At 42.7% G+C, this 25,923-nt stretch overlaps 1 protein-coding gene across 9 annotated transcripts in view; it reads right to left on the reverse strand.

The window, feature by feature from the left end:
• Positions 1–25,923, reverse strand: part of syne1b (spectrin repeat containing, nuclear envelope 1b) — a 75,203-nt gene that overhangs the window by 20,534 nt on the left and 28,746 nt on the right. For 7 of the 9 annotated variants that reach the window (XM_012921939.5, XM_012921944.4, XM_012921943.4 and 4 more), the window contains 62 exons: positions 24,634–25,259; positions 24,352–24,531; positions 24,055–24,205; positions 23,771–23,929; positions 23,322–23,504; positions 23,106–23,207; positions 22,797–23,000; positions 22,458–22,665; positions 22,191–22,303; positions 21,607–21,812; positions 21,375–21,524; positions 20,969–21,260; positions 20,679–20,851; positions 20,286–20,595; positions 19,963–20,127; positions 18,939–19,295; positions 18,720–18,856; positions 18,335–18,512; positions 18,067–18,249; positions 17,810–17,953; positions 17,161–17,316; positions 16,668–16,832; positions 16,398–16,570; positions 16,051–16,204; positions 15,777–15,920; positions 15,406–15,570; positions 14,982–15,299; positions 14,570–14,725; positions 14,221–14,391; positions 13,726–14,052; positions 13,455–13,607; positions 13,072–13,239; positions 12,770–12,946; positions 12,501–12,647; positions 12,296–12,421; positions 11,808–11,984; positions 11,265–11,530; positions 8,869–11,029; positions 8,417–8,754; positions 8,168–8,312; positions 7,863–8,081; positions 7,497–7,765; positions 7,218–7,383; positions 6,865–7,020; positions 6,604–6,756; positions 6,294–6,476; positions 6,060–6,197; positions 5,666–5,851; positions 5,384–5,506; positions 5,081–5,263; positions 4,688–4,831; positions 4,306–4,494; positions 3,924–4,064; positions 3,647–3,760; positions 3,277–3,438; positions 2,874–3,068; positions 2,571–2,747; positions 1,441–1,632; positions 1,074–1,205; positions 609–709; positions 310–463; positions 90–218 (listed from right to left, as the gene is read on the reverse strand). In XM_012921939.5, coding sequence (XP_012777393.3) covers positions 90–218; positions 310–463; positions 609–709; positions 1,074–1,205; positions 1,441–1,632; positions 2,571–2,747; positions 2,874–3,068; positions 3,277–3,438; positions 3,647–3,760; positions 3,924–4,064; positions 4,306–4,494; positions 4,688–4,831; positions 5,081–5,263; positions 5,384–5,506; positions 5,666–5,851; positions 6,060–6,197; positions 6,294–6,476; positions 6,604–6,756; positions 6,865–7,020; positions 7,218–7,383; positions 7,497–7,765; positions 7,863–8,081; positions 8,168–8,312; positions 8,417–8,754; positions 8,869–11,029; positions 11,265–11,530; positions 11,808–11,984; positions 12,296–12,421; positions 12,501–12,647; positions 12,770–12,946; positions 13,072–13,239; positions 13,455–13,607; positions 13,726–14,052; positions 14,221–14,391; positions 14,570–14,725; positions 14,982–15,299; positions 15,406–15,570; positions 15,777–15,920; positions 16,051–16,204; positions 16,398–16,570; positions 16,668–16,832; positions 17,161–17,316; positions 17,810–17,953; positions 18,067–18,249; positions 18,335–18,512; positions 18,720–18,856; positions 18,939–19,295; positions 19,963–20,127; positions 20,286–20,595; positions 20,679–20,851; positions 20,969–21,260; positions 21,375–21,524; positions 21,607–21,812; positions 22,191–22,303; positions 22,458–22,665; positions 22,797–23,000; positions 23,106–23,207; positions 23,322–23,504; positions 23,771–23,929; positions 24,055–24,205; positions 24,352–24,531; positions 24,634–25,259 — 13,614 coding nt within the window. The remainder of the gene's footprint in view (positions 1–89; positions 219–309; positions 464–608; positions 710–1,073; positions 1,206–1,440; positions 1,633–2,570; positions 2,748–2,873; positions 3,069–3,276; positions 3,439–3,646; positions 3,761–3,923; positions 4,065–4,305; positions 4,495–4,687; positions 4,832–5,080; positions 5,264–5,383; positions 5,507–5,665; positions 5,852–6,059; positions 6,198–6,293; positions 6,477–6,603; positions 6,757–6,864; positions 7,021–7,217; positions 7,384–7,496; positions 7,766–7,862; positions 8,082–8,167; positions 8,313–8,416; positions 8,755–8,868; positions 11,030–11,264; positions 11,531–11,807; positions 11,985–12,295; positions 12,422–12,500; positions 12,648–12,769; positions 12,947–13,071; positions 13,240–13,454; positions 13,608–13,725; positions 14,053–14,220; positions 14,392–14,569; positions 14,726–14,981; positions 15,300–15,405; positions 15,571–15,776; positions 15,921–16,050; positions 16,205–16,397; positions 16,571–16,667; positions 16,833–17,160; positions 17,317–17,809; positions 17,954–18,066; positions 18,250–18,334; positions 18,513–18,719; positions 18,857–18,938; positions 19,296–19,962; positions 20,128–20,285; positions 20,596–20,678; positions 20,852–20,968; positions 21,261–21,374; positions 21,525–21,606; positions 21,813–22,190; positions 22,304–22,457; positions 22,666–22,796; positions 23,001–23,105; positions 23,208–23,321; positions 23,505–23,770; positions 23,930–24,054; positions 24,206–24,351; positions 24,532–24,633; positions 25,260–25,923) is intronic. The other 2 variants (XM_004540130.4, XM_076877337.1) reach the window with 2 other exon arrangements.

A 25,923-nucleotide genomic window follows, 5' to 3' on the forward strand; every position in this document is an offset into this window, starting at 1 on the left:
GAATGTACGTTTTCATTGAGACCACATGCTTGAAATAAAAAGTTGCATTTCCAACATTGCATTACAATATAATAACAGATATGCTAAACCTGCGGGGTGACGTCTTCTACTGTTTGCCTGAAGCTATCGTACAGAGTCTTCAGAGAGGACCTGTCAGCCTGGGTGTCTCCTTTAAACACCGGCCCAGATGTGGACACACGGGAAGCTCTCGAAAAAACCTAAAGGACAAAAAATACATATTAAACACTCTGATTTTTTTTTTTCTATTGAGTGTATGCTAACAGGAATTAAAAACACAGGGATATGTACTGGCTGCTTGTGGTCCTGCTCCAGGGTTTTCTGCAGGAGCTGGAGTTTAGTTTTGAGCTCCAGTCTCAGACTCTCCCATCTCTGCCTCATCTGCTCCCGCCCAGCCTGCGTTTCCCTTTCAGCCAAGGCTGCCGGTGAAAATGGTTCTGTCATACTGCAGGATGACAGAGAATAAATTAGTGCTCTGTTACATTACTTACATTTATATTCTGCCATAAGAATGAACCTCATACATATACTTCATATTTTATTATTCAGTTAATTATTATTCATGTATAATATAACTGTTATTAAGAGACCTGGCACTGCTGGGTGAAGCCTGCAGGATGAGGATCTCCTCTCCTCTGCTGGCAACTGACTGAAGAAGCTTTTTCTGCTCTGCAAGCTGCTCTTCCAGTTCCTACAGTAGAAAACAAGCAACAAAACAACAGTGTTAGACTGTATGTGGCATCACAAAGAAACATTTATGAAGTTATTTATACAAATGCTTGTTAGACCCTTAGGGATACACATGTTTTGGTGAGAAGCACATATTTTTGGCTCCTGTGGGGACATGTCATTTATTGCACACTCACTCCTTTTTACATTCAACTCACAGATGAGGACTGACCCAAAAGACAAATTAAAGTTTGTCATCAACATTAAGATAAGAACATTTATTGTGCATTCCTGGGTAATAGTCAAAGAAATCCAATGACAAACTATGTAAGAACGTGTATTTAAGTCTATACTGAACTTAATGAAGGTTAAAAAAAGAAAATCACCTTCTGTCTCTGAAGACTGTCTTGGTGCTGTTGGGTTCGTGTGGTTCGGGCCTGGGCCAGCCAATCTTGTACACTGGGACTCTGAGAGAGGCTGGAGTCTGATTCACTGTCTTCCTGCTCCTGCAGAGAACCCTGTCGGATCAGAAAGTTAGATATAAGACAAATGCTTCAGAAAAAGTAGTATTATCAAATACAACAATTCAAAATTTACATGTGCATTTGTTGTAGACCCATTGCTGATAAATACACCAGTGCAAACTTTGCAAATATGGTAGTCACAGTGAGGACCAAACACAGAGTCAAATATTCTGCACTACATGCACACACATTAGCAGATGACAACATTTAGCCCATGCAGCAACCTCACCTGGATGTTACTCTGTTTGTCCTGTAGCATCCTCTGCAGCTCCAACAAACCACCCTTCAGTGTGCGTAACTTCCTCGCCAAATGTTCAGCTTCCTCTCTAGTGTCTGTGCGGCCTCCCCGCAGCAAGTTCTCACTGTGAACTGACAGCTCTGAGAGGGCCAGCACCTTCTCTTCAATCTCCAGCATCATGTTCTGCAGCAGTAGGAGGAGAGACGCCAGATCAAACATCGTGTTTCACCGCCTACAGGAGCTCCTCCATCTACACGACAGACTCTCCAGCTATGGATGAACCCCCTTCACCAGCAGCTTTCCCTGTCCAAAGGACAGGGACGGCTCTCATCCTTGGCCCACCTCTTCGGCCTTGCCTCCTGTGCAACATATTACCGCTAATCCTTCAGGCTCCGTGCTCTTCAGCATACATGCTCCCCCTCAACTTACAAACCAGTTTGTCTGTGTAGAACACCATTCTAATTCCAGACCAGCTGTCAGTGCCCATCAGTAAAGATTATCCAGATGTTTAAAGAAACATTTGTTTTTTGATATTACTGACATTCCTTTGCAATCGTTAGAGTCTGCATGTTATTCTACAGCAGAGAATCGCTTCCCACCCTGCTATCCTACACTCCCTGTACTCTAGGATTCCCCTACTTGGATATTCTAGCAGCTTTGTCCCGAGCACCAATCCAGGTAGCGAGCTCTGACTACACAGCCCTAGGCTTCTAACATGCCCCTGTCGCACAGAGAAATCTGCATAATCTGCTTAAGACTAGTGCTACAGTCACTTAGGTCCAGCCATGTGAAGGTCCCTATTACTCCTCTAATACGCTTGTTTACTCACTGAAAGGCCCCTGACCCCCTGAAATGATCCATGTGTAATAAGGACAAAATACTGAAAGATGAGACGTAGGTAAAAATCCACTGACAAATCTGATTTGCACTAGTGTGCTCAGAAAAAAATCCCTGAGCATCTAAAAAGTAATCCCAGACATCCACCTGTCATTTCTGAAAATTTCCTGTGACATGCATTATTAATTAACCCCACATTTATATTCACAAATCCATTAATATTCTCAAGTACAGCAGTGTTTGAGGCTGCATTACCGCAGGTGAACAGCAGGGGGAACTCTTACTTGACATTCAGCCAGTTGATTCTCCATATCTGTCTCCTCTGGAAGTTTAGGTTCAAGGAGGGACAATACAGCACTGCGCATTTTGCCCAACCACTGGTCCAGTTCATCTGCCTGGGTGTGATAGAGCTGTACGGCCTGTTCCTGAAGCTGACCCTCCAGGCGGTCACTGACACGCTCCTGAAGGATGCCACATCCAATTTGAGTTATTATAACAACTTTCTAAGTTGGTATTCGAGAAATAACGTTTGATTAATTAATAAAACAACTATTTCTACTATTTGATATGATTTTTGCAAAAAATACCTCTAATAATTGTTGTTTCCCTGAGGCTTTCATGTGGATGGTGGCCATCCTCTCAGCTAACACAGCAAGGGAGGACTGCATGGCCAGCTGGTCAGCCATGTCTGAGTCCACAGCATGAGTGGCCAAATCTTCCGTGAAGCTTGTCTGCAGCCGGTCTATTTCTTCCTGCGCACTCTGAATCTCTTCTATCAGACCCTTTACAAAACAACCAAAAGTTAGCCTACTCAGTTTACAAGCAAGAACTGAGATAGTGATGTAATGTTTACACAAAATACCATAATCCTATAAAAATAATATTAAAGATTCAAAACAAGGTGATAAATACATCTTCGACAAGTCTGACTTTCCTCAACTCAGCTCTCTAATCTTCACAATATGCAAGCCCTTTCTGTATGTGACAAACCTTATGTGCCTTTATGTGGCTATCCGGACTTTTATCTCCCTCCAGAGGCTCACTGAGTTTGGCTTCTAACGCCTCCATCTTGGAAGAGATTGATTGGAGTGAACCCTGGTAATGCTGCTGCTTCTCGAGAGCTTCATACAAAGATCTTTGCTTCTCACTGATCTGTAAGACAAAACAGAGTATAAAAAAGGTCTGAAATACCATTCATACACTAGTAATGATAACCATTAACAAGGAATAATCAAATACCAAATTCATAACATTGTTTCTAGTTGCTGAAAATAGTGTTTTATTAAAAAATGTTCAAATCTACGTGCTCGTAATCGACATTTTTTATTAAAAAAGCATGAAGATGAAGACTTTCACATACCACATTCTTTAAACTCTCCCAGGAGCGCTGCAGGTCATCTAAGTTGGCCACAGACTCAAAGGTTGGGTCATACAGTTCTTGAATGGGAGCTCTTGTGAGTGTCCCTCGTCCCATCTAAAGGGAAATTTAAAGGGTGTCATCAGAAGTTACGTTATTAAATGGATAGTAACCAGACAGAAATACTTGCACGAAGATGCAAATCTAATGTCATCTACACTACACAAGAGAATCTTTTTACTCAGCAACTTCGAACAAAAAGAAGAGAGAAGGCTGAAACCTTGGTTACAGTTGCTTCAGTGTGAGTTATGGGAGAAGGAGAACGGCACACAGGAGGAGAAGAGATCTCGCTGTTAGTGCCCTCCTCACCAGACTCCTCAGTTACAGGTGACAGCAGGGTGTGACAGCGTCCAGCTGTCATCTGGCACACCATGCAGGAAAACAGAAGAGCAGACATGCAAGGTAAATCGGAAAAGATGATGCATAGGAAAGGCGTAGATAAAAGTAAAAGCTCCACAATAGACCTGTCAGGAGCGAATTAAAGAAAAATATCCGGGCTATGCTAAAGCTTTAAACAGTAGAATAGGTCAACATATTTGTTTATTATCCAGCACAAACTTTATAGCCATCAGCACATTATGTTGTGCATGATGTTCTCTTACCACGACAGCTTGAGCTGCAGATTTCTTTGATTTCTCCCCATCCATCTCCTGGAGATCCTCAGGCAGACCCTCTACATCAGTCACTGTCAGGAGCATGGTGGCGTGCTTGGCCTTCACTGCCAGCATTTTGCATTTTGAGTTGAGTGAGGCGATTTGCTCCTGGTAACCTTTGATCTTTTGGGCAAGTTCCTAGTCAAAAATACAAAATACACACAGCAGTTATGGGTTACATATAAAGCTCAGTATGAAAGACAAGCAGATATCAGGATTTTTTTAATCAAAATAACAAATACAGCAGTGAATACAGCACATGTTCACACAGTAGGCTCCTGTTTTTCTTAAGAAGAAAGACGGGCAAAGTGAAAGAGTTAAAGTACTGTACTTCATGGTGTAGGATCTGGGCTTGCAGTTCCTGGATGTTGTTGGTGGGGATTGGTCTGTCCTGAATGACCCGGTGCGCTTCCTCTATCAGCCCCTGTAGATCTCTGACTTCCTGTTCATACTGCTCGTACTGCACCACTGCCTCCTGAAAAAAGTGAAGTGAAATAAGTTTTAATATTACATAATTCGTTAAATCTCAGAATGTAAAAAGAGTAAACTTTTCAAATCCAGTGCGTATTAAAAATTGAAAGAAACTTTGGTTACAACTTTGAAAGGACTCAAAACACACCTTAAAGGTGTCAAGTAACTTTCTATCAGTACCCAGCATTGTTGCATATTTTCTGTGAATACAGTGTTGACGTTATTGTGCTGCAGCAGCAGCGTCCCCCTGTACCTGTAAGATGTTGCACTGCTGAATGGCTACATGCTGCAAGTGACTGGCTTCTTGCTGCAGGCGCAGAGCTGTGCGACAGATAGCAAGGTTAGGCATCACCTCCTCTGGGACCTGCAGTGCACTCTGACACAGCTGCACGGCCTGAACCTGCTGCTTGAAGCTCTCCATATCCGCCAGCAGACGCTGTAAAAATGTAAAGTTAATATTGTATGAAAATGTTTAAAATACACAAGATGAAAAGTGAACATTTGAGGCTCTTTATTAACAATAAATAAATAAAAGGCATTCATATTTGTTGGTTACCTGTCTCTGAGCCAGCTGTTCTTTGAGGCTCTGGCGTGCCAACTCTGGTGAAGTCAGTGTAGCTTGGACCTGCTCCAGAGCAACATGGAGGGCCTTCACTTCATACTCCAGGGCTTCCATACTCTGAAGACAGACGTCCATAAGATAATTTTCACAAAGTGCTACGAGTATTAATGCTCCTTTGGGTAAATTCTACTAGTAAAACATGATTTTAAACTAAAATAGAGATTATCAAAAATCTTAACAAATGAAACAAAAACAAAATCTTTTATTTTTCTGTACCTTGTCTGCATCCTGCAGACTCTGCAGTCGTGTCTTGATGCTTTGCTGAAGCTCCTCGGTGTGTCGACTGAGCTCACAAACCTGCTGGCTCATAGACTCGACCTGCAGCACCTCAGATAGAAGCTCTACTTTCTCTGCCATGGATTCAAGGTCCCCGTGGAGCTCTCGAGACTCACGCAGGACAGCCTGAGTACAGAAAGAGAAAGGTTAGTGGTCACAGCATTGTTTCGTACAACAGCTAACTTTGCCATAGACAAAAAAACAGAACCCATTTATGACTAAATGTGACCACGTTTACGTGTATATGCATCAATCCAGCTCAAGCCATGTCCACCCATTTAGATTTTGCTTTTTTAGAGAGACTAATAACACTTTAAAAAACACGCCAACTCACCTGGTACATCCGTATCTGTTCCTGCAGATGAACAGAGGAGTTCCAGATGATGTTTGCCCTCACCAGGCTTTTGGCTTTTTCTGACCACCTCACAATGAAGTCCAGCATCTCATTATACTCATCTAAATAACAGACAGCCTGAAAAGCCACAATAAGAAAATGTAAACTCTCTTTACCTTTATTACTATGTTGGACTTATATAACTTATTGTTATATAAAGGTTTACAAACAAACCTTTTTGAGCCAGTTGTTTCTACAGTCTGCTAGTCTTGATGTGTGATGATGCATTTCTGACAGCTTGCTGATGGCATCACTTAGCTGTTTGGCCAGCAGGGGGTTTCTGCGGCCAAACTCTTGTACAGCTGCATCGAGCTCTGCAAGAGTGCGACCGCAGGTATCCAAGTCTTCAAAAAGACTCTGAGAAAAAAAATCGGTGCATAAAAGTTTATATCAATCATTGTTCTCAATGAAAAAAAGTGTAATTTTAGAGTTTCCTTTATCAACAACACATAAAATACGATCAAACACAAAGTAAGCATTCTACCTTGACCTCTTCTTTGGCATGGTCAACATCAGGAGATTTTTCCTTAAATTTAGTGGAGATGGCTTTGAGTTTCTCTGACATGTCATGGATTCTGGAGCTGAAGTCCTCCTTTATTTCTCTGGTTTTCTGATTTTCTCTCTCCTTGGAAAGAACCTGGAAAATAGATGAGAAAAGAAGTGACAGAAGTGACAAATGCTACAAATATGACCGATGCCCATTGATGTCTAGTTTATATTCAGGGCTGTGTGTGTTGTAGAGTACCTGATCCTCAATAGCACCCAGAGCAAGTGAGACCTCTGCTAGTTGCATGGAGATTTCTGAAGGGAGTATAGTGTAGAGGTCCAGGTACTTGCTCTGTTGTTGCTCTGCTAATTTATCCACATTCTGACGATAAGTGATCACATCTCCATGCACAACCTATGCGCAATAAAGAGAAGACCTATTTAGCCTTTTTTGGCATCAAACACTTTCACTGATATTGGCCATTAGAGAACAGAATATTTTGGAGACTTAGTCGAGGTATAGTGTGAGCAACAGTGTTCTTTTCAGACATATTTAATTCACAAATTGGACATTTCTCTGTGTAGACGACAGATTTTAGATGGCAGATATACCTCAAGCTCCTGCAACAGAGAATCAATGTCTGGAGTGGGATTGAGAAGAAGTTCCCTGGTCTCCTGTATCCAGGCTTTTACAACACTAAGTTCCTTCTCCACTTCCTCTCTGTCCCTCAGCTCCTGAGCTGCCTGAGCTCTTTTGGTCCTGGACTGTGTCAAAAGGCTGAAGACAAATAGATAATTAATTCATCTTATATTCTGAACAGCAACATAGATCGCACTTTTTCATCTCTGATCGCTACAGATGGACTTGTTTAAAGTTTCTCATCCTCCTACCTTTCCATTCGGTCTTGTACAGCTCTGATCTCCTTCAGGCTGGGCAGCTCATCTTGTCCATTTGTTGGTGAAGGCACTTCCACATCATGCAGCAGACTGAGTGCGTACTGGCGCAGCAGCATCAGGGATGACAGTTCCCGCTCCAAGTCTTGGCTCAACAAGTCATGCTGGTCTAACAGAGACTGCAGAGTGGCTTTGGAAGCCTTCTCCACAGCACTGTCAGGGAAACGACTTTGGAGCTCATCGCAGACCGCTTTAACCTTCACCATCTATATAAAGAAACATAAGTATAGATGTTTTCTACTGCAAATCTGTATTTTTCCATACTTAGCAAAATATTATTTCTCCCCATTGGCTGCAGTGTACCTTCTCTCTGAAAGTCCTCCATTCCTGTGCGGTGTCCTCAAGTACTCTCTCCCGTCCCCGTGCTACACTGCGTAATCGTGTCCACCGCTGCCACACAGTGGTCATGGAGCGACTGATGGTGGCCTTGCTGGCGTCACTCCCCACCAGCTCCAGCTGAGCTGCCTGTTCCTCTAAACCACTCAGCTTCTCTTGGAAGCCATTCACCAGAGATACAAGGGACTGAAAAAATTGAAAGAATGTCAGTAGCATGAAGCATTCACAGAAGCACCACCTATTGAATAAAATAATATTATAGGCTATCATACTCTGTGACTGCCTAGCTTGTCTTCAGCCTCTTGGCTTGTGGCTGCCTTTGCAGTAGAAAATTCAGTCAGTTTCTTCTCAGCCTCATTCATAAGCTCAATGACAGTCTGCCTTGCTTCCTGGTATGACTTCCACTGGGCCACACAGCTGAGAAAAACAGAATATATTCAAGTATAAAGTACCACTATAAAAGACCAACAATAAACTGCAGATAAAGGGCAGATTGCATGATCGGACTCTTTTCTTATTACCTGTGAAGGACTTCCTGGTGACACTGGAGCTGATCTCGAACCTCCACGCCTCTCTGCTTTGCCGACTCCACACTCACCCGTAGCTGCTCTTTAGCAGTAGGGTTGACCAGTTTCTCCAGCTGAGGAAGGAGGGTTTGCAGTTCCTCTAGGTGGCTGAGAAACTCCTGCTCTGTGGCCATGATATCTGCCTGCTGCCTCAGACACTCTTCATAGTTCTCCACATCCACACCCAAGCTAGCTTGCTGCAGGAAAGATACGGCATCTTCGAGCCACTCGCATGCTGCTTGCATCCTGAAGTGGTATTTCTGACACAACACCAAGGCTTCCTCCAGAGTAATCTTAATCAAAAAAAATCAAATGAGAAAAATATGAAAAGGAAACGTCGATCTAATTCACTGAACAGCTAACAACTTCAAAAATGAAACATTTACATTCACTAAAGATGTTCCCACCTGTTTGGCAGTCAGTGCCTTCTGAACATCTGCCTGTAGCTTTGCCATTTCTTCAAGACTTGTATCTACGTGGGCTGGGACAAGCTCATTGGCACTGATAAACTCCTGCTTTTCCCTGCTGCTGAGAGCAGCCACAATTCTCAGCCTGGACTGCACTTCTTCTTGCATGATTTGCTGCTTCCTGATCTCCTCCTGGACCTTCTCCACCCTGACATCCACAATCACAGCACAGTCAAGATCATCCCTGACTAGCTGCAGCCAGTCCAGGGTCCTTTTCATCTCCGTCTCAAAGTCTTTGCTTTGGATAAACCTGTTCTCACATTCTTCGATCAGCTCCCCTACTGCAGCTTGTAAGGATTGCAGCTCCTCTTGCCAGAGCACCACTTGCTCTTTCGAGGCATCATGGGCTGCTTGGTCCACACGAGGAGCAAGAGTGTCCATCTGCTCCATGAGTCTTGACAAATGAGAGTTGGCGCTCTGGAGACTCCCTGCCAGAGCATGGTAGTTCTTTAGCCTCTCCTCAGCAGACTGCGTTTCTGCATTCACTTTAACCAGCTGCTCTTTTGTGGCCTTTAACTCAGAGTCAACCTGCATAGCCATCGCCTTGTGGTCCTCAAACGACTCCAAGGTTTCGTCCAGATGCTCCACTTTCTGTTCCACCAACCTCTTCAGTCCATTGTACAGGCTCACGAGCTGGGTCATTTCCTCCGGGCGCCACGGCTGGCCAGTGCTACGAAATCCCTCTTTCTTCTGGTTCAGTTCACTCACTGCTAGACCCAGGTTGCTCAGATCTTTCTGAATTGCTTTGTAATCACTCTGCAGGCTGACAACTTCTTCTGTTTGCAAGCCTACCGGCTGAGTCCCCAGATTATTATACTGTTCCTCAAGTTCTTTCAGTGCTTTGTGAGTGATATCTATGAAAGACTTGTACTCGTTCCTTGTAATAATGGCCTGCTGGATTTTCTCCTGTTTCTCTTTGGCTAGTGCTAATATGCTGTTATACTGCTGAGGAAGGGTGTTAAGTTTTTCATCTAAATAGCAGTGGTCAACTTCATTCAGAGTCGGCAATATTTCCTGGCCAGCTCTTTGGACAATTAGGAGGAGGTTCTCATACTCAATTGCCTGCTCAACTATTTGTTGATACTTCAGCAACTGTGCTTCCAGTTCAGCATCTCCAACCATCAAGTTTATTTCAGGAAAGGTGACTATATCAGCTTGCTTCAACCACTGGCATATTTTCTCTAAATCAGCCTTGAAATACTTCCTAGAGATAAGCACTTTTTCAAGTTCTTGAAGTTTCTGGCCACATCTATGAAGGGTTTTGTCAAAGATACTTTGCAGCTCCTGCAGCTTTGTGAGAATCTCATTCCTTTCTTCCTCACTCGCATCCCTCATCAGGTCTCTCCCCTGAGACCAGAGGGATGTCAGCTCGCTCTGATAGGCCTTCAGACTGCTCTGGATGTTGCGACAGGTTCTGACCTGCTTGGCTAGGTCATCAGGTAACAAAGCAATGTACTCTTCTGCCTGAGCCTTCTTCTCATTCTGTTGGACCCAGGAGATGGACTGACTTACAGCCATCAGGAACTGTGTCCTCTCAGTAAAAGCTTTGCTGAGGTGTTTTCTGCGCTGCGTCACCTTCACACTCAAAGATTCTACCTCAGATTGTGTGTCGGAAATCAGCTGCTGCAGATGCTGTCGTTCACTGAGGCCCAGCCGCGCTAACACCCTGTCAGCGTCGGCCATGGCCTGAGCCAGGAGGAGCTGCTTCACCTCCAACTCACTGCAGATGCTCAGGTGATCAAAGAGAAAGCTCTGAGCTAGCTCAGGAGGAGGACTCATTTTCATGGCCTCAGACAGGGCAGGCTGCTGCTCTTCAGCCCAATCTCGAGCCTCTTTCAGACGGGCCTCCACTTGATGCATATCCTCTAGGGTCACGACTGAGTCTTGGATTTTTCTTTCAATTAGGTTTTGCATCTGAGACCACCGCTGCTCAAAGTGGCTGATCTGCTCTTTAACCAGCTCTTTGTCATCCAAGTTCAAATGCTGGATGACTTTCTGTTTCTGATCCTTGAGGTCCTCAAGAGTGCCTTTTTGCTCTTCAAGAGTTATTGCAAGCTTCCTCAAGGCCTCCAAATGCTGAGATGAACTTTCGGCATCCGTTCTGTGAACACACACACAAAAAAACATTTCCTTAAATTTGTGGACACATAAAGATTACATTTTCTTGATTACGGAGCTGAAATTCAACTCTAGGAAAAAAACTCTATTTTTGATGAACAATTATTCTCGACAGTTTCTGCCCAGAAGACAATATTTACCTCCCAAGTTAAATGTAAATTTAATTTTCAAAAGCTGTGTTATTCCTGAATTGAAGTATAGTTCATATAAAAACACACCTGGCCAAATTGTCCCACTCTTTGGACACCTGTTCAAACAGCACCTCCACTGCAGCGATACACTCATGGTATTCTTTAGACCTCTGCAGATCTTCCTCTCTCTGGCTCTGGAGCTTGTTGGCCTGGTGACAGAGCTCGAGCCAGGAATGGCTCAGACGGTCAAGCTCTGCATGCTCTGGAGACTCTTGGGCGCCTGTTAATCTGCTCACGGTTTCAGTCATCTTGGTCAGGATACTCTGTTTAGACTGAAGTTGCTGGCTGCATTCCTGAGTGAGTATAGGGAATGGTCACCGGAAATACTTCCAAATACCAAGCAGATCTCACTTTAATCCCATCAAAACCCAGGCCACAAATGTTGCAATCACAAGGGAACAGATCAAGATTCACTGTGCTGTATGGTTAAAAAGCAAGTGAAAACATACAGTAAAACCTAATTTAGAAATATAAGTACAGAAGCAAGGGATACTTGATAGTTATTATTGAAAAAGAGTAAACCTATCTGTGCATTAATGAAGGACTGATGATTATGATAGTGTATCCTACCTTGGCTTGTGACAGCATGTTTTGTGCTATCTTGGTCTCCAGCTCTGCTGGCCTTCTGGAGAGGCTGAGAAGCTGCTGCTCCATGTCCTGGAACAGGCTGGTTAGGTCTTGCTTCTGTTCCTTGATCTCTCTCCAGCCCTCTGAAAGCTCTTGAGCACTGGACATCCGTTCCTCTATCTGCACAAACACATGGTAAATCTTTCTATGGTCAGTACAATACTTGCAAGATGATTCATTTTAAAGTGTATATGTGTCTGCACTAGCACACTGCATGCCTTATTAAAGCATATACTGAGTAATTGCTTAATTAACAGCCAAGTTGCTTTAGTATGCTACAATATTTTGCACTTGGTCTGAAGTTCTTCAACATACCAAAAAAATTGGTCGAGCTTATTGCAAAATAGAGTGACTATTACCTATATTATGATTATATACCCACACTTTATATCCACTTTTATGTTGCAACAGGAGGTAAAAAAGATACCGACCGTGAGTTTGACTTGCTGGACCTCCGCAGCTGTCACTCTTACGGCGTCATCGGACAGGTCACACACAGAGCAAACCAGGTCTAGGTAAGTGCTGGCCTGCTCCTGAAGTGCTCTGTAGTGCTTCACCTGTGTTTGCAAAAGTAATAATCAAAATAAGTTATAGAAAAATAACTGAAAGACTGAAAAACTGTGCAGTGCTAAATACCTGCTTCAGTGCTTCCTGCAGACCAGATGGTCCCTGATCATTGAGCTGAAGCTCCTCTTGTACAGTAGAGAGCCACGTTTGACACTGCTGCAATGTGTCCTGGTGATTAACATGTTTCTGCAGTTCCCGATCCAGACTCTGGTAGACCTGTGGAATATGTTTTGCATTACATACTTTATCCTTCAGTTTTGATTTGCTTTCCTTTTTTTTTTTTTTAAACAAAACACTCGAGAAACAAAAGAGTATGGTCTTCGTCTTCAATTACTCACACGTTGGGCAGTACTGCAGATTGCAGAGTAGCTATCACTGGTTCCCTGTATGTGAGCCTGGACCTGCTGACTGATCTTGGTTTGAACTTGGTCTGTACAACTGGCAACAAGACCTTCTCCCTTCTGCTTCAAGCTGGCAAGACGCTCCTCAAAACTGGCTATTTCCTCCATTATAGCCTAAAAATGATGACACAAGAGCAAAGCTGTTGAATTAAGGAAAAGCAGAGCTAACTTTGGACTACTACTTTAAACTGTAACATCAATGCTTTGAAACTTTGAACAAGAAATACGAAGTTGATTACTTTGTGTCTGGCAAGCTGTTGAGTGGCCATCTCCATACTGCTGGTCTGCATGGAGTCTGAGGTCACCAGCCTACTGGACATCTGCAGAAGCCACTTCTCAGCTTCCTGCAGCTCACTGTTGTAATCCTCATGTTCTTTCACCCACTCCACAAGGTTCTGGACCTGAGCCTGAAACACAAAAAAACTCATTTCTGTGTATTTTTTTTAAATTACGCCTGAAAAAGTATAGGCTTTGGACCAAAGTTTGACTTTTTTAATGTTTGCTCATATATTATAATAAAAATAGCACAAGCAATGATTAAAATGTAGGATATTGGACCTATTTCACACCCTTCATTCCAAGTTATATTAGTTATATCTAAGTAGGAAACAGTTAAAAATACCTTAGCAGCCAGGCACAGATCCTGATAATCAGCCTGCAACCTTCTCATGTTTTCGCTGATAGTTGGATCGTTTACTGTATCAAGCAGCGCCTCTCCTTTCTCAGTGACAGATTTCACTGCTGACTCATGAGACTGGACTGTCTGCTGGATGGTCTGTGTGCATAACAAGGAAGAAACATATTGCATGTAAATCAAGCAGTTGTCTCTTTCTCTTTCAAGTTCATTCTCTCACTGGTGCAAAGCTAAAAAGGATTTAGCGGTATGAAGTTACCTTGTACTTTGCCAGCTGAGCCTTCTTCTGGTAAAGTTCAGCTTTAGGCTCTACATTTGATGCTAAAAGGTTCTTGGTCTCCATCACCCACTGGGCCTGGGCCTTGTACTTATCCATAAAGTCTTTGGAGAGGGAGATGCACTTCTCAAGGGAGCTATGCTCTGTGCGCAGAGCTGCCATAAGTTCCTCAAGCTGGAAGAGTCGTGTGCCCACCTCCTCTTTGAGCTGCTCAGCTTCAGGCTCTTCCAAGAATGCCATTGCTCGCTCTGTCTTCTCCCTCATTGCCTTTAAGTAAATGTGACCCTGCTCCATGTCAGCCTGAAGAGCCTGAAATGACATGGGCTAGCATGAGTGATCGATGTCTCTATTGTGACATAATACTTCCAGCGTAAACAGGCTTTAGAAAAAAACAAATTCATTTCTGTATTAGGTCTAATCCTGTGAACGTCTTTATAGATAGTATAAGCAGAAGAGATGCTATTTAATAAACTATACCTCTAGTTTCTTCATCTTTCTCTCCATGGCAAAGCGGTCCACTATATCAACACTTATAGCCACAGTGCTGAAGTTATTCTGAGCTGTGCTGAGCCAGTCTGAGAAGGTCGTGAAAACACACTGTGCCTCTTCGATGCAAGACACCTCTTCCTGGAGCTGTTTGATAGTCTCCTGCAAAGTAAAAAAAGAAGTAAACATAACAAAGAAAAAGTTAAAGAGGAGGCAAAAGCTTAGGGTAACTTAAACTAATCAAATCTTATGATTATCAGTCTAAATATAAATTCACAATGTCAATAAAGGCATAGTAATATTTGCAGTTCCAGTGACGTTGTGTTCAAAATCACGTTACCAGTAAATGCAGAAGCAGGGCGTGGTAGCGGGCTGTGATCTGGGTGGCTCTGGTACTGATCCTGCTGCTAATATGTGTCTCATCAAGAACCTGCTGAGCCAAAAGACTCAGGCCCTCCATTTCTTCTTGATAAACCAGCACTTCCTCCTGCCAGCTCTAATTAAAGAAGCATGCTATTAATGTCAGGACCAGACTTGGATAATTCGATTTTATTATATTCATTACTTGACTGCAGAGCAAATTAATTTCTTCAACATTCAGCCATGAAAACTAGAAAACCTAAATGACCTGATAGAGGAGACAATGAGTGACACAATAATATGAGAAACTAATTATTTACAAATAACACTGCAGATCTGTACAACTCAGAAAAGATTGTCACAAGTCTACCTTTTGTGTATACTACACTAACCTTTATGAGCTGAAGCTGAGCATCTTTAGTGGCACGGTCAGATCGCCGATGACTACGCAGTTGTGCTTTGGTCTCCATGCCCTTTAGCCAGCTGTCAAGACGCTGGAACTTCTGCTCCATCTGCCGAAGTTTGGCTAGAGCACTGTTGAGCTGGGCTCGGGTGTCTGATAGCCGGGCCTGGTAAAGCCGCCACTCTTGCTGAAGGGTCTCTAGAGCTCTGTCTTCTAGCTGAGGCAAGCCCCAGGGAATGACCAGCTCTCGACTCACCAGTAGAGTGTTTAGTAAAGCCTGGCCCTCTGTGCAGTGAAGCTGTAGTTCCTGTAATTGTATAAACGCTTGCTTTCACATAATATACTCCATGCTAGTGTTTTCTAACCATTTAATCCTTATTGAGTGATAATTTCCACAGTAATAATTGCTGGACCTGTAGCTTTTGGAGAGTCTCTTCCAGCATATCAACATCACCCTCCAGCTGGGTGTAGCAGCCAAGCTTCTCTTGTTCCTGTTCTAGCCACTCTTCAAATGCATGAAGGCCCCGTTGATACTCTTGGTGGGCTTTCACCAGCTCCTCAGCTTTGCCAACAGCCCTCTGAAGAAGTGGAGAGCGATAAAAATTCAGCGTGAGCTATTATTTTTCTTAAATTAACCCACAGATGAGTCTCACTTGTAGTTTTTTATTAAAAAAAGCATTCTTTTGCAGACATCTTTAGGTTGATTTTTTTGTATCAAGCTGTAACACTGAAACTGAAATTCTGCATACGATTCTAGCACTGGTCAAATGTGTTGAGTTATTACCATTGCATTGTCTTTGACAGTGTTATAGCGCTCCTGCAGATCTTGGAGTTCCAGCTGAGTGACATAGTTCTCAGTGATGCTGGCACTCTTTGCTGTTATGGTGTCCAGTAGGGTGTTATGGGTGAGCACTTCCTCATACAGTAACTGAAACCCCAAAATTAACAATCCACTGAAAAAATATGCTTGTAAGACTATTAGAGCATAAGGTTAACACAATAAATTGTATATTTAGCACACAGTATGTAGTAGTTGTAATAGTAGAAGATTTCAGTGCCTTAGCTTTGCTCAGATTTGCAGTTTTATCTCTCATCTCTGGGCATTGTTTATCAGCAGGATCGAGACTCTCCTCAACATGCTCAATCCAAGCAACAAACTGGCGTACATCTTCCTGGTAACTGGTCCACTGAGACAGGGAGCCCTCCAACTGACTATCAAATTTAAAGATTAATATACCGTGAGACAGTGTTTGATGCAACAGCGGTAATACGACATGAAAAAACTGAAAATACAGATGCAGCCTCAAAGTAAATCATTTACACTCTCCATGGAAATACATTTACTAAAGAATGCACTATAAAGCAACCAAACAGTACTTGCTGTTACTTTTGGTAATGCACAAACCTTTTGCATTGAATAGAAGCAGAGAGCAGAGCATCCCAAGAATCTTTTAGCTCCTGTATTTGTTTTTGAACCGCAGGCACTCCCTCAGCTGAGGTGTTCCTCTGAACTGATTCTCCTCTTGTGATCAGCATCTTCAGCTGAATTTCCTTCTCCTGACGTGCAGTTAGCAAAGCCTGGTGCAAAATCCACCCATGTGCATTTATTAAGATCCTATACTGGTATTAAACATGGTATGTTTTACTTTTGAAAAACAATAGTGACTTGGTATACCTCCAGCTTGATCATCCTGCTGTCAAGAACATTTTTGTCAGCTGTGGGAGCACAGTAAGTCTGCAACATATGGCTGGTGTCAACCACCCAGTTCTGCAGCTCTTTTAAACCTTGGGAGAAAAGCTGGTGCTCAGTGACTATCCGATCAATTCGTGATGCCTTCTCCTGCAGAACCATAAGGCAGACACAACCAGCAAGTTACCAGACAGATGGAATCCACAGCCGCTTCACACTTTCAAACTTCAAAGTGCACATGCAGATTTAGATATCTTGCAAAGATACATTTAAATTAGTTTGTATAACCTCATTTAAAAGAGCTGCAATAACAAAACAAAGGAATCAGTGTTTAGTTAGGTAAGTTAGTACCATCACAGTTATGATCTGTAAAACATTATTAAGTCAGAGCTCTGTCCAGTCTAGTTCCTCTGTCTTCTCTCCACGCCTACCCCAGAAATACCCCAGTGCTCAAGCAGTTTGGTAAGCATTACTTTACCTTTGTCAGGTTGGTTAAAGCTAGGTACTGAGCAGAGAGCTGTGACACACGGTGCACAAAACCCTTGCCGGCAGCATGTTCGTCCCACAACAGCTTGGCCTTCTCTTTCAGCCTGCTCAGCTGAACCTCTTGAGAGGCTAACTCCTCAAGCACAGACTGGAAAAGCACAAGCAGGTTATCAAAGACACATGCAAGCTGGCGCACAGATATATAAGACAGTTAAATTCAGACAAACAACAAGGAGTTAGAGATGGGAACATGACAAAAAGGAAAGCGAAAGAGATATCGTGCCAGCGCTAGTCTCAATAAAGCTCTTGGTCATGACATGCAGTCGAGCCCTCAGAAAATAGTCAGTGGACAAGTTTAAATAATGAAAAATGTTATAAAAGGTCTTTTCATAGGTTAAATATATTAACTCATATTAAGGACACTGTTAAAAAGACATATGAGTAGCAAAGGAGCAGAAAGTATTTGCAGTTAGCATAAGCTCTTGGCAGTGCATCTAAAGTGAAGAGCAGCAATGCTTTAACTCTGTAACTTAGCTGGAATGGAGAGCTTCTGTCAATGGAAGTTAGGTTCACACTTAAACTGAGTGGCATAATTGGCCTTTATGTGTGTTCCAAGTCTGGTTGATTTTGAACATTAGTACCTGTAGCTTGTGAAGCTCCAACTTCTTGGCTGTGAGATCATGAAGTCTTGTGCTGCTCTCCTGTACAGCCAGCTCTGTGGCGTTTAGGAAGTCCTGAACAGGTTCTGCACTCGCCTCAAAGTCCTTCATCTGTGACACAAGATTCTGAAACACACAGGTAGACTGATGCATCACTTGGCATAAATCTGATTTCTACACTGATGGTTTTAGGGAATAAGATGCCCCCAGTTACTGACAAGGGGTGTTTGAATGCTCACTTGCAGACATGTCTCTCTGTTGTGCAGACTGGACATCATGTTTTTCCAGTCCTCTCTGGCAGTGTTCATTTTAGCCCGAACTGCATCAACTTTATCTTTAGCTGTGACACTAGTGACAAGCTCACCGTTCACAACCACAGCATTCAGCTTTGACTGACCTTGCTCCCTATCACTTAGAAACTCCTGTTAAGGAAAAAAGGAGATGAGAAGATCAATTATTAGGCTGAAATATTTGATATAGATGCTAGGTCTTTAGTTAGTTCTATACCTGAATTTTCTGAAAGCTAGACGAGGCCTCACTGAGATTTTGAGGTGCATCAAAGCACTTCGCTGTGTTGATCTTAGCATTAACCAACCACTGTTGGAACTCTCTGAAGGCGGAGCGGAAACCTTGTTCCAGCAGCTTCTCTTTGCCCTGGCACTCCCTGGAGGCTTGGAGACTCAGACTAGAAACAAATCATGACGAATTTAAGAATTTCTTTCTGTTAATGTCATTATTTCCAGTCAAATCTGAAATTGTTGATTGTATTTTCTTATTTTTTGTTATAACTTTCTTGATCAATCATTTTTAAATACATGAAAAAATGTATCACACAGTATAGTGTATAAAATAATGGTCTACATTGGAATAAAACATCATTACTTTTACTTACCTATTGTATTCCTTGATGAGAGCAGACACTCTCTCCGACTGTGTTCCCATTTCTCTGGAGAATCGGCACAGATCGTTTAGTTTAGTCTTCAGACTATCAGACATGGGCTCAGCTTTGACAAGTTCCTCCAAAGTGTCCTAAATGGAAAACAAATATGAAGTTATGGACCGTCAATTAATATTAACTTATCATTGGAACCAAACTAAAGCCAAGACTTGCCTTTGCTATCTGCCAGCCCTTAACAGCTTCTTCTCCATCATTTTTTCTCTCTGCTTGGGTCAGCCTTAGTCGCCAGTCCTGCAGCTGTCGGTTGAAGTCCTGCAGGTCCTGCTCCAACTGTGCTGACAGGCTGTTGAACTCTTGTTCAGAGCTTGCTATCTGTGAGAGTGTGGTCTCTAGACTTGCACGTGTCTGTAGTGCTGCCCGCTCCCACTGTTCCCATGATGACAACAGGGCTGCTTCCTCTCGCTCTATAGTCTCATATCCCCCCGATCCGGTGTAGTCTCTTGCCACTGCTCCGCATCTTTGAACCCGGTTCAGCCTCTCTCTGCCTCGCTGCTTAGAGTCAAGCAACTCCTGGAAAGATCCAAAGGAATGGCAAACAAATTAAATGCAAATTTCTACTAATTAAATCTGTAAACAGCAGCAAACTGTGCCCCCGCTGGATATAACGAGAAGATATCTGTCAACTGAGAAACCTGTAAACTCAGTAGTTAATGTAGCCCGCTTTTAATATTTGTTTTCGGGATAAATCCATGCGCTCAGTGAACCAGTTGTTTGCTCAGTCACACTCATGGTCTGACAAATTAAACAGTGTATTAATTCCTTCCATCTGATTCTAATTTTAAATATTTTTTTTCTGCCTGTAGGACCTTTTTATCAGGTTGACAATCCCACTCCATATTTTAGACACTTTTATAAATAAATATAAAATAACAATTTCTTAGGTTTTAAATGGCACAGCTGACTGGGTAACTTAATTATACTGAGCTCTTGACTGTGGCCAAAATCATAAAATTATTGCTACCTCTGGCACAAAAAACTGGGATTCATGTCCAGCCCTTATTTGATGCTAAGAAGCATGGAGGAAGAACATCTTGATTCCTTATGGTTGTCTCCCTAGTGCTTACTTGGGGAAGTTTTCAGGCTGGAATATGAGACGTGCATCACAGTGGAAAAACTAAATAACCTCAAATACTTTTTGCCTTGAATATAAGCAATTATGGTTATTAAGCTTCCTCACCTGCACTTTGGAGAGCTTTCTTTTAATGCAAACTGAGTCTCCTGACAGGTCAGACCAGCGCTGGAGTTCCTCTTTTGCTGAAATTAGCCAGTCGTTGAAGTCTCTCACAGCATCAAGATATTGCTCATGCTCAGACACGATGTTTTGCATGGACTGTACTTTACCCTTTGGGGGAAAAAAGACAATGAAAACACTGTCAGTTATGAATGAGTCAGCTTCCTGGATCCAGACTCTGTTTAGCTGTCCCGTTTTCCTGTACTGATGATCAACGATTCAGTAATTATTTGTAAGCACCATTTAGCCTATGCCTGAAGTTAAATCACCTTGACAACAGCCGAGATATCAGCAAAGTGTGCATTGAGCTCTGCCCTTGACTCTGGTCCAAAAATCTGATCACCAGTTTTTTCATGCAACTCCACCGCTTTGTCTGTTAGGCGTGACAGGACTGCTGCATGAGTGTCCACGTCAGCCTGGATGGCTCTGAGGCGCTCAAGTAAAGCCGACTTCTCTTTGAGGCCTGGCTGCTGAGGCAGAGTCATCCCCACCTCTTGCTCCACTGACTCCATCCACTGCTGCAGCTGGCTTTTATTTTCCTGATAGCTGGTCCACTGAGCCACTGTCCACTCCAGACGACTATAGAAAAATGACAAAATTTCATCACGTAATGTAGATAATGTAACTTTTATCAGATGCCGTGTAGAGGACATGTTTCCTACCTGTGACAACTCATAGATGTCATTAACATATTAGCCCAGGCATCCTTCAGGCTCTGGAGCTGCAGACAAATAGCTTCTTGCCCTTCCATTCTGTTGTGCTTTAGAACCTGTTCACCTTTTCCTACTGTCATGTTGAGCTTCACCTCACCTTCACCCTTCATTAGCAGGATATCCTGAACATATGAGAAAACAGTAAGGAAGATCTATGAGATCGCTTATGCACTTCAAAATGTGTCCAGACAACACTGTGAACCAAATAACTGCATTTCTGGTACACATTATTTACTGACCTGTACAAGGCCTAGTCTTTTTTCCAGAGTCTCTTTATTTCCTACTGTGCTGTTGAGTGAAGCCAGGCGCTCCTGGACACCATTGAGCCAGGTCCAGGTAGCCTGCAGTGTCTCTTCAAAGGCCTGTTGCTCTTGCAAAGTGAGCTGGCAACTGCGCAGCCTCTCTCTCACACGCCTCAGCAAGGCCTGGTGTTGTGATTGAAGCTGAGCAGAAACTCTTGTCTCACTTCCATCACCTCGCCCACCTTCATTAAGTGCCTGCCCCTCTTGACAGAGACGCTCAAATGAATCCCTGCATGTAGGAAGGTAGGATGTTTAATTGCTTTGAATCTTTTGGGCACATTCAGAAACAATGATAATGCACTAAGCAGTCTTTCCTTGGCAAATAAACGTGTATAGTTAGCACCTTTCTTTGAGCACTTCCTGCTGGTATTCCTCCACTTGTTCCAGGACAGCCTTTTCAGGACCACGTTGCTGGGCTTCAAGCAGATCGGTGGTCATTTTCTTTTCCATGTGTTCCAACCACCATCTGAGCTTCTTAAGGCGACCCTCAAATCTACAAGGAAATCAAAATGCCTCGCTTATAAATAGTGGGCTTACAAAGGGCTTTACAGATGCAGTTCAGCAGAGGTGCTCACCCTTTCATAAGAGATGCACTGTCTTCCAGGATCTGTTGGTTCTGTCTGCACTGCTCCACAAAGCTGTCCCAGTCCTGCTGGATGGATGAAAGATGCTGCTGGACCTGCCCAGCGCTGGCTTTGGGAAGATGAAGTAGGAGCTTCTCTCCTTCCTCACAGACCTGAGTCAGACGTACCTCACCCTCCTCCACACGATCCATGGCACCCTGATAGATAATCCACATCACTTTTAGTTTCGAACTCCTTCACATGTGAATCATACCATTACACAAGCAGCATCCAGAGCCAGAGGAAAGACATTATGCTTTTAACCACAGATACTGCACATACAACCCCTTCCTGTGGATGCTACATCATTTAAATGATCAAGTAAAACATCATTGTAACATCCTCTAAAAACACTTCTTTGGCTGTTAGTCAATGCCAAAACTTATGAATACAAGTGGCAATTTTGTATTTGATCACATCTTGAATCAGTGACACCTACTTATGATTTTTACCTATTCAAAACCTTTAAAGTCTTCACTATTACTATATATTGAAAGATTAAAGATTATTTACTGTAGTGGTAGTAGTCACTGTACCTTCAGTTTCTGCAGTTTGCGTTCCACAATTTGAGTGTCTCCTGATCGGTCAGAGCATTCTTTCACTATCTCCCTCTGCTCTGAAAGCCAGCGATGAAACTCCTGAACTAGGTCTGAGGAATTGGGGGTAAAGAGAATTAACATCAGGTGTAGACTTAGACAGAATGAAATCTAAACAATTAATAAAATAATAAAAGTTTACACCGAGCATGGATTCCCATTAAAACGCAGTATACCTGTACATTTTTATCCAGCCAGCCTTCTTACCATTGAACTGCTGCTGAAGACCGTTCTGCAGTGAGGCAAGTGTCCTTGCAGAAAGCTGGTTTGCAGACTCATAAGTCTTGATAAGATCAGTGAGAGCTGAACCCAAACCAGCCAGCTCCTCAGATGGATATTTTCTGCACAACGTGTTGAGGCTTTCTCTGGTGGAGTCAATACTCCCTTGCTGATTTTGCAGCTCCTTCTGGAGATCCTAAAAAACATGTTAAAAATGTAGTTTTGATTATCACTGTAACTTCTCAAATTTATAGAAACACATTGCATTCACCATCAATATTTTTTGTAAGGGCTATAATTTTAAATTGCTTATTATTTAGACTGTACCTTCACTCTGCATATGTCCTCAGGATCTGATCCAGTTGGAGAAGAAACTAGAGAATCTTCCATACTTTTTAGCCATGCAGACATCTGTGAGATGTAGTCTTCAAGCTGTTTCCGTTGGGAACTGAAGTCCATTAGATTTCCCTTAGCCTGCTCATGTAGCTTCTGGACAGTGCAGATCTTTTTGCGCAGGTCATTCTCCAACACCTAATACAATCACAGTATTTACTGAAGAAAGACCAGTTCATCTGCAGCGCTTGAGCTAATATTTGTTTGTTCAGACCCACCATAAACCAGAGTTGTATTTAGTACCTGTAGTTTAGCTGGAGTCTCTTGGTTTTGACTGCACTTCTTCAACTCTGCCACTTTACTTTGCAGGGCTTCAAGTCTCTGCTCCTTCTCGCCAAGTTCCACCTGTGGCGTTGTCGAATGAGAAAAGCATGTCACGCACAAGCTCACCTACAACAACCAAACCCAGGTAAAACAAATCCTTGCCAGTTTTCCAAGACATCATATATCTTACTGTACCTTCAACTCTGTAAGCCTTGCTGATATCTTCTGGCTGTTGTTTAGGTTGTTCAGGCTTTCATTTAGCTCAATCACACTTGTGCCAGTCCAGCTCTCAATATCATCATTGATTTTACGCACATCATCCCACAGGCCCAAACACTGGTTTAGTCGATCAATGTTGTCATCTACCCTCTCAGACACCTGGGAAATGGAATACACTTTACCATTGTTGATTAAACTGGGTGGACAGTAAACCTTAATCCACAGTAGATTAAATTTATGCTCTGTTGTACATCTTACACAGAGTATAGCTTGCAAAGCTCTCTGTTAACACATAGACACAACACAGATAGAAGTCCAGTCTTTTTCTCCGATTTAAAAAAAAAAAACCCAAGTAGAGAACTTTATTGTTAACAACAAGGCATAACATTGATGCTTCAGAAATGAACTCTTAAAGTCAGGCTTACATCCAACCACTGGTCAACAAGTGTCTCCATATCCTTTTTCATCATTTGAGAGTCACACTCGGGGACCTTCTTTAGTTCAGTCACCAGCTGTTTTCCTTTGCTGGAAAACTGATCTAGTTCATGCTGCTTGGCAGCCAGATCCACCTTCACTGCTTCATGCTACAAATGAAGTAAAGACAGCAAAGTACTTAAGTAACACAATGTAGTCTTGAACCTCAATATAAGAAAAAGAATAGAAGCATAATTCCTAAAAGCGATATAAAATATATATATTTTGTTCCAACCTTGGTTAGTGACCTCCTAGTTTCCTCGTGGTCCTTCAGAACAGAGCTTATCTCAAGCAAAGGTTCAGCACTCTCAATAGTGCTGCTGAGGGAGGCTTTCAGGATTTGGTATTCTCTCATAAGCTCAGTAAGGACACTGCACTGCTCCTGTCTGTCAAACGGAAATGAGTTCGTTTCATTTTAACTGTAAATTAACTGGAAAATACAGTAAATTGAAGAAAAATGTGTTTAAAGACACTCAAACACACTTAAAAACATGTTAGAATGAAGGAATCCCCATTGCTTTTACTTCTGTACCTCTCTGCAATGAGCCTCTTGGTGTCTTCCCATGTAGTCTCTAGCAAGCTGATTTCCCTCAGTACCTCTCCAGCCAACTCTGCATCCCTCTGAGCCAGCTGGTTGCCTTTGTCCCTCAGCCACTGCTCCTCATGCTGGTGTGACTGGAGCTCATCCTCTAGCTGATTAAAGAACCGAAGTCTGACACACAGGGGGATAATATGTATAGTTATTGACTATGTTCAGTTGTCAATTTCACCACTTCACATTTGAATTACATCAGATATTGCTGGAATACTTTACCGTTGCTGTAAGCCATGCAGGCTGGGCTCTTTAAGGCTCTGACGGTCTGCTTTTTCTTCAATATCTTCCACGGCTTTCAGAAGCTGCTCTTTCCGCTGTCTAAATGAAGTCCACAGAGCCCCCAGGGCTTCTGCTTCACTCTGCTTAGTACCAAGCAAGTTCCTCACTGCATCCAGCTCAACACTAAGTGAATCCGCCAGCATGCGACATGACTTAGGAGAACCCTCATCAGCACCAATGTGAAGATGACTTTTGCATAGACTGCTGTCCAGACTGATGGCTAGAGTCTCGAGCTGACTAATGTCTGGGACAATAGTTGTCAGCTCTTGCTGCAGCTCCTCCACTCTTCCACGGTCCCAGCTCCCAGCACTTTCAACAGTCTGTCTCAGACCCCGCAAAACTCCAGTCACCACACTGTGGGTCTGCAAAAAAGCCTCGAGCCTCTCCAGGCACTCCAACTGGAGCTCGGCTATATTGTGGGCCTCCATGTAGGGCTGCAGACAGCTGTCTGCTCTGCTACGTAGGAGCTGTGCATCACCAGGCTCACAGAACTGACAGAGCTTCTCGGTTTGCTGCTCCAAACTCTCTCTCACACTGGACTGCTTCTGCAGGGCCCCCTGCATCTCCTGTAAGATGCAAGTTTTAGAGAATCAGCTGTTGCTCTGAAAGCTCAATTCCTCTGCCTATTTCCTTTTATCTTGGAGAAAAACATGTTGGTTTTGTCAGTCATAGCCTTTAAAAAAAGGCCATTGAATGTTACATTCAGTTCAATTCATATTTAATTTAAATAGCACCAAATCACAACAACAGTCGCCTCAATGTGCTTTATATTGTATGGTAAAGACCCTACAATAATACAGAGAAAACTGTTTGGCGACAGTGGGAAGGCAAAACTCCCTTTTTAACAGGAAGAAACCTCCAGAAGAACCAGGCTCAAGGAGGGGTGGCCATCTGTTTCGGGGTTGGGGGTTTACATCTAAATTTAGCAAAATTTGGGTATTTTAGAGACTTGAATTCAACTTTTTCCATAATATGTCTGAAGTACATCTAAATAGTAAATTAAGGGAAAAAAAAATCAGGTTAAATTTGGTTCAAAAGAAAAATTTTAATAGTGTTCAAGATTACACCTTGTATTTTTTTTTAAATATTTGACTGATTTGATTTCCTTTTTTTTAAATATGTATGTGTGGTTGTGACTTTAAGATCAAATAGACATACATTGTCACCCTGCGCTACACAGAAAAGGTATGTATCTTATACTTCAATAAAGACAGATAGCAGCATCAATAG

Source organism: Maylandia zebra, linkage group LG19 (assembly GCF_041146795.1).
Source record: "Maylandia zebra isolate NMK-2024a linkage group LG19, Mzebra_GT3a, whole genome shotgun sequence".
In the NCBI taxonomy this organism is placed as follows: Eukaryota; Metazoa; Chordata; class Actinopteri; order Cichliformes; family Cichlidae; genus Maylandia; species Maylandia zebra.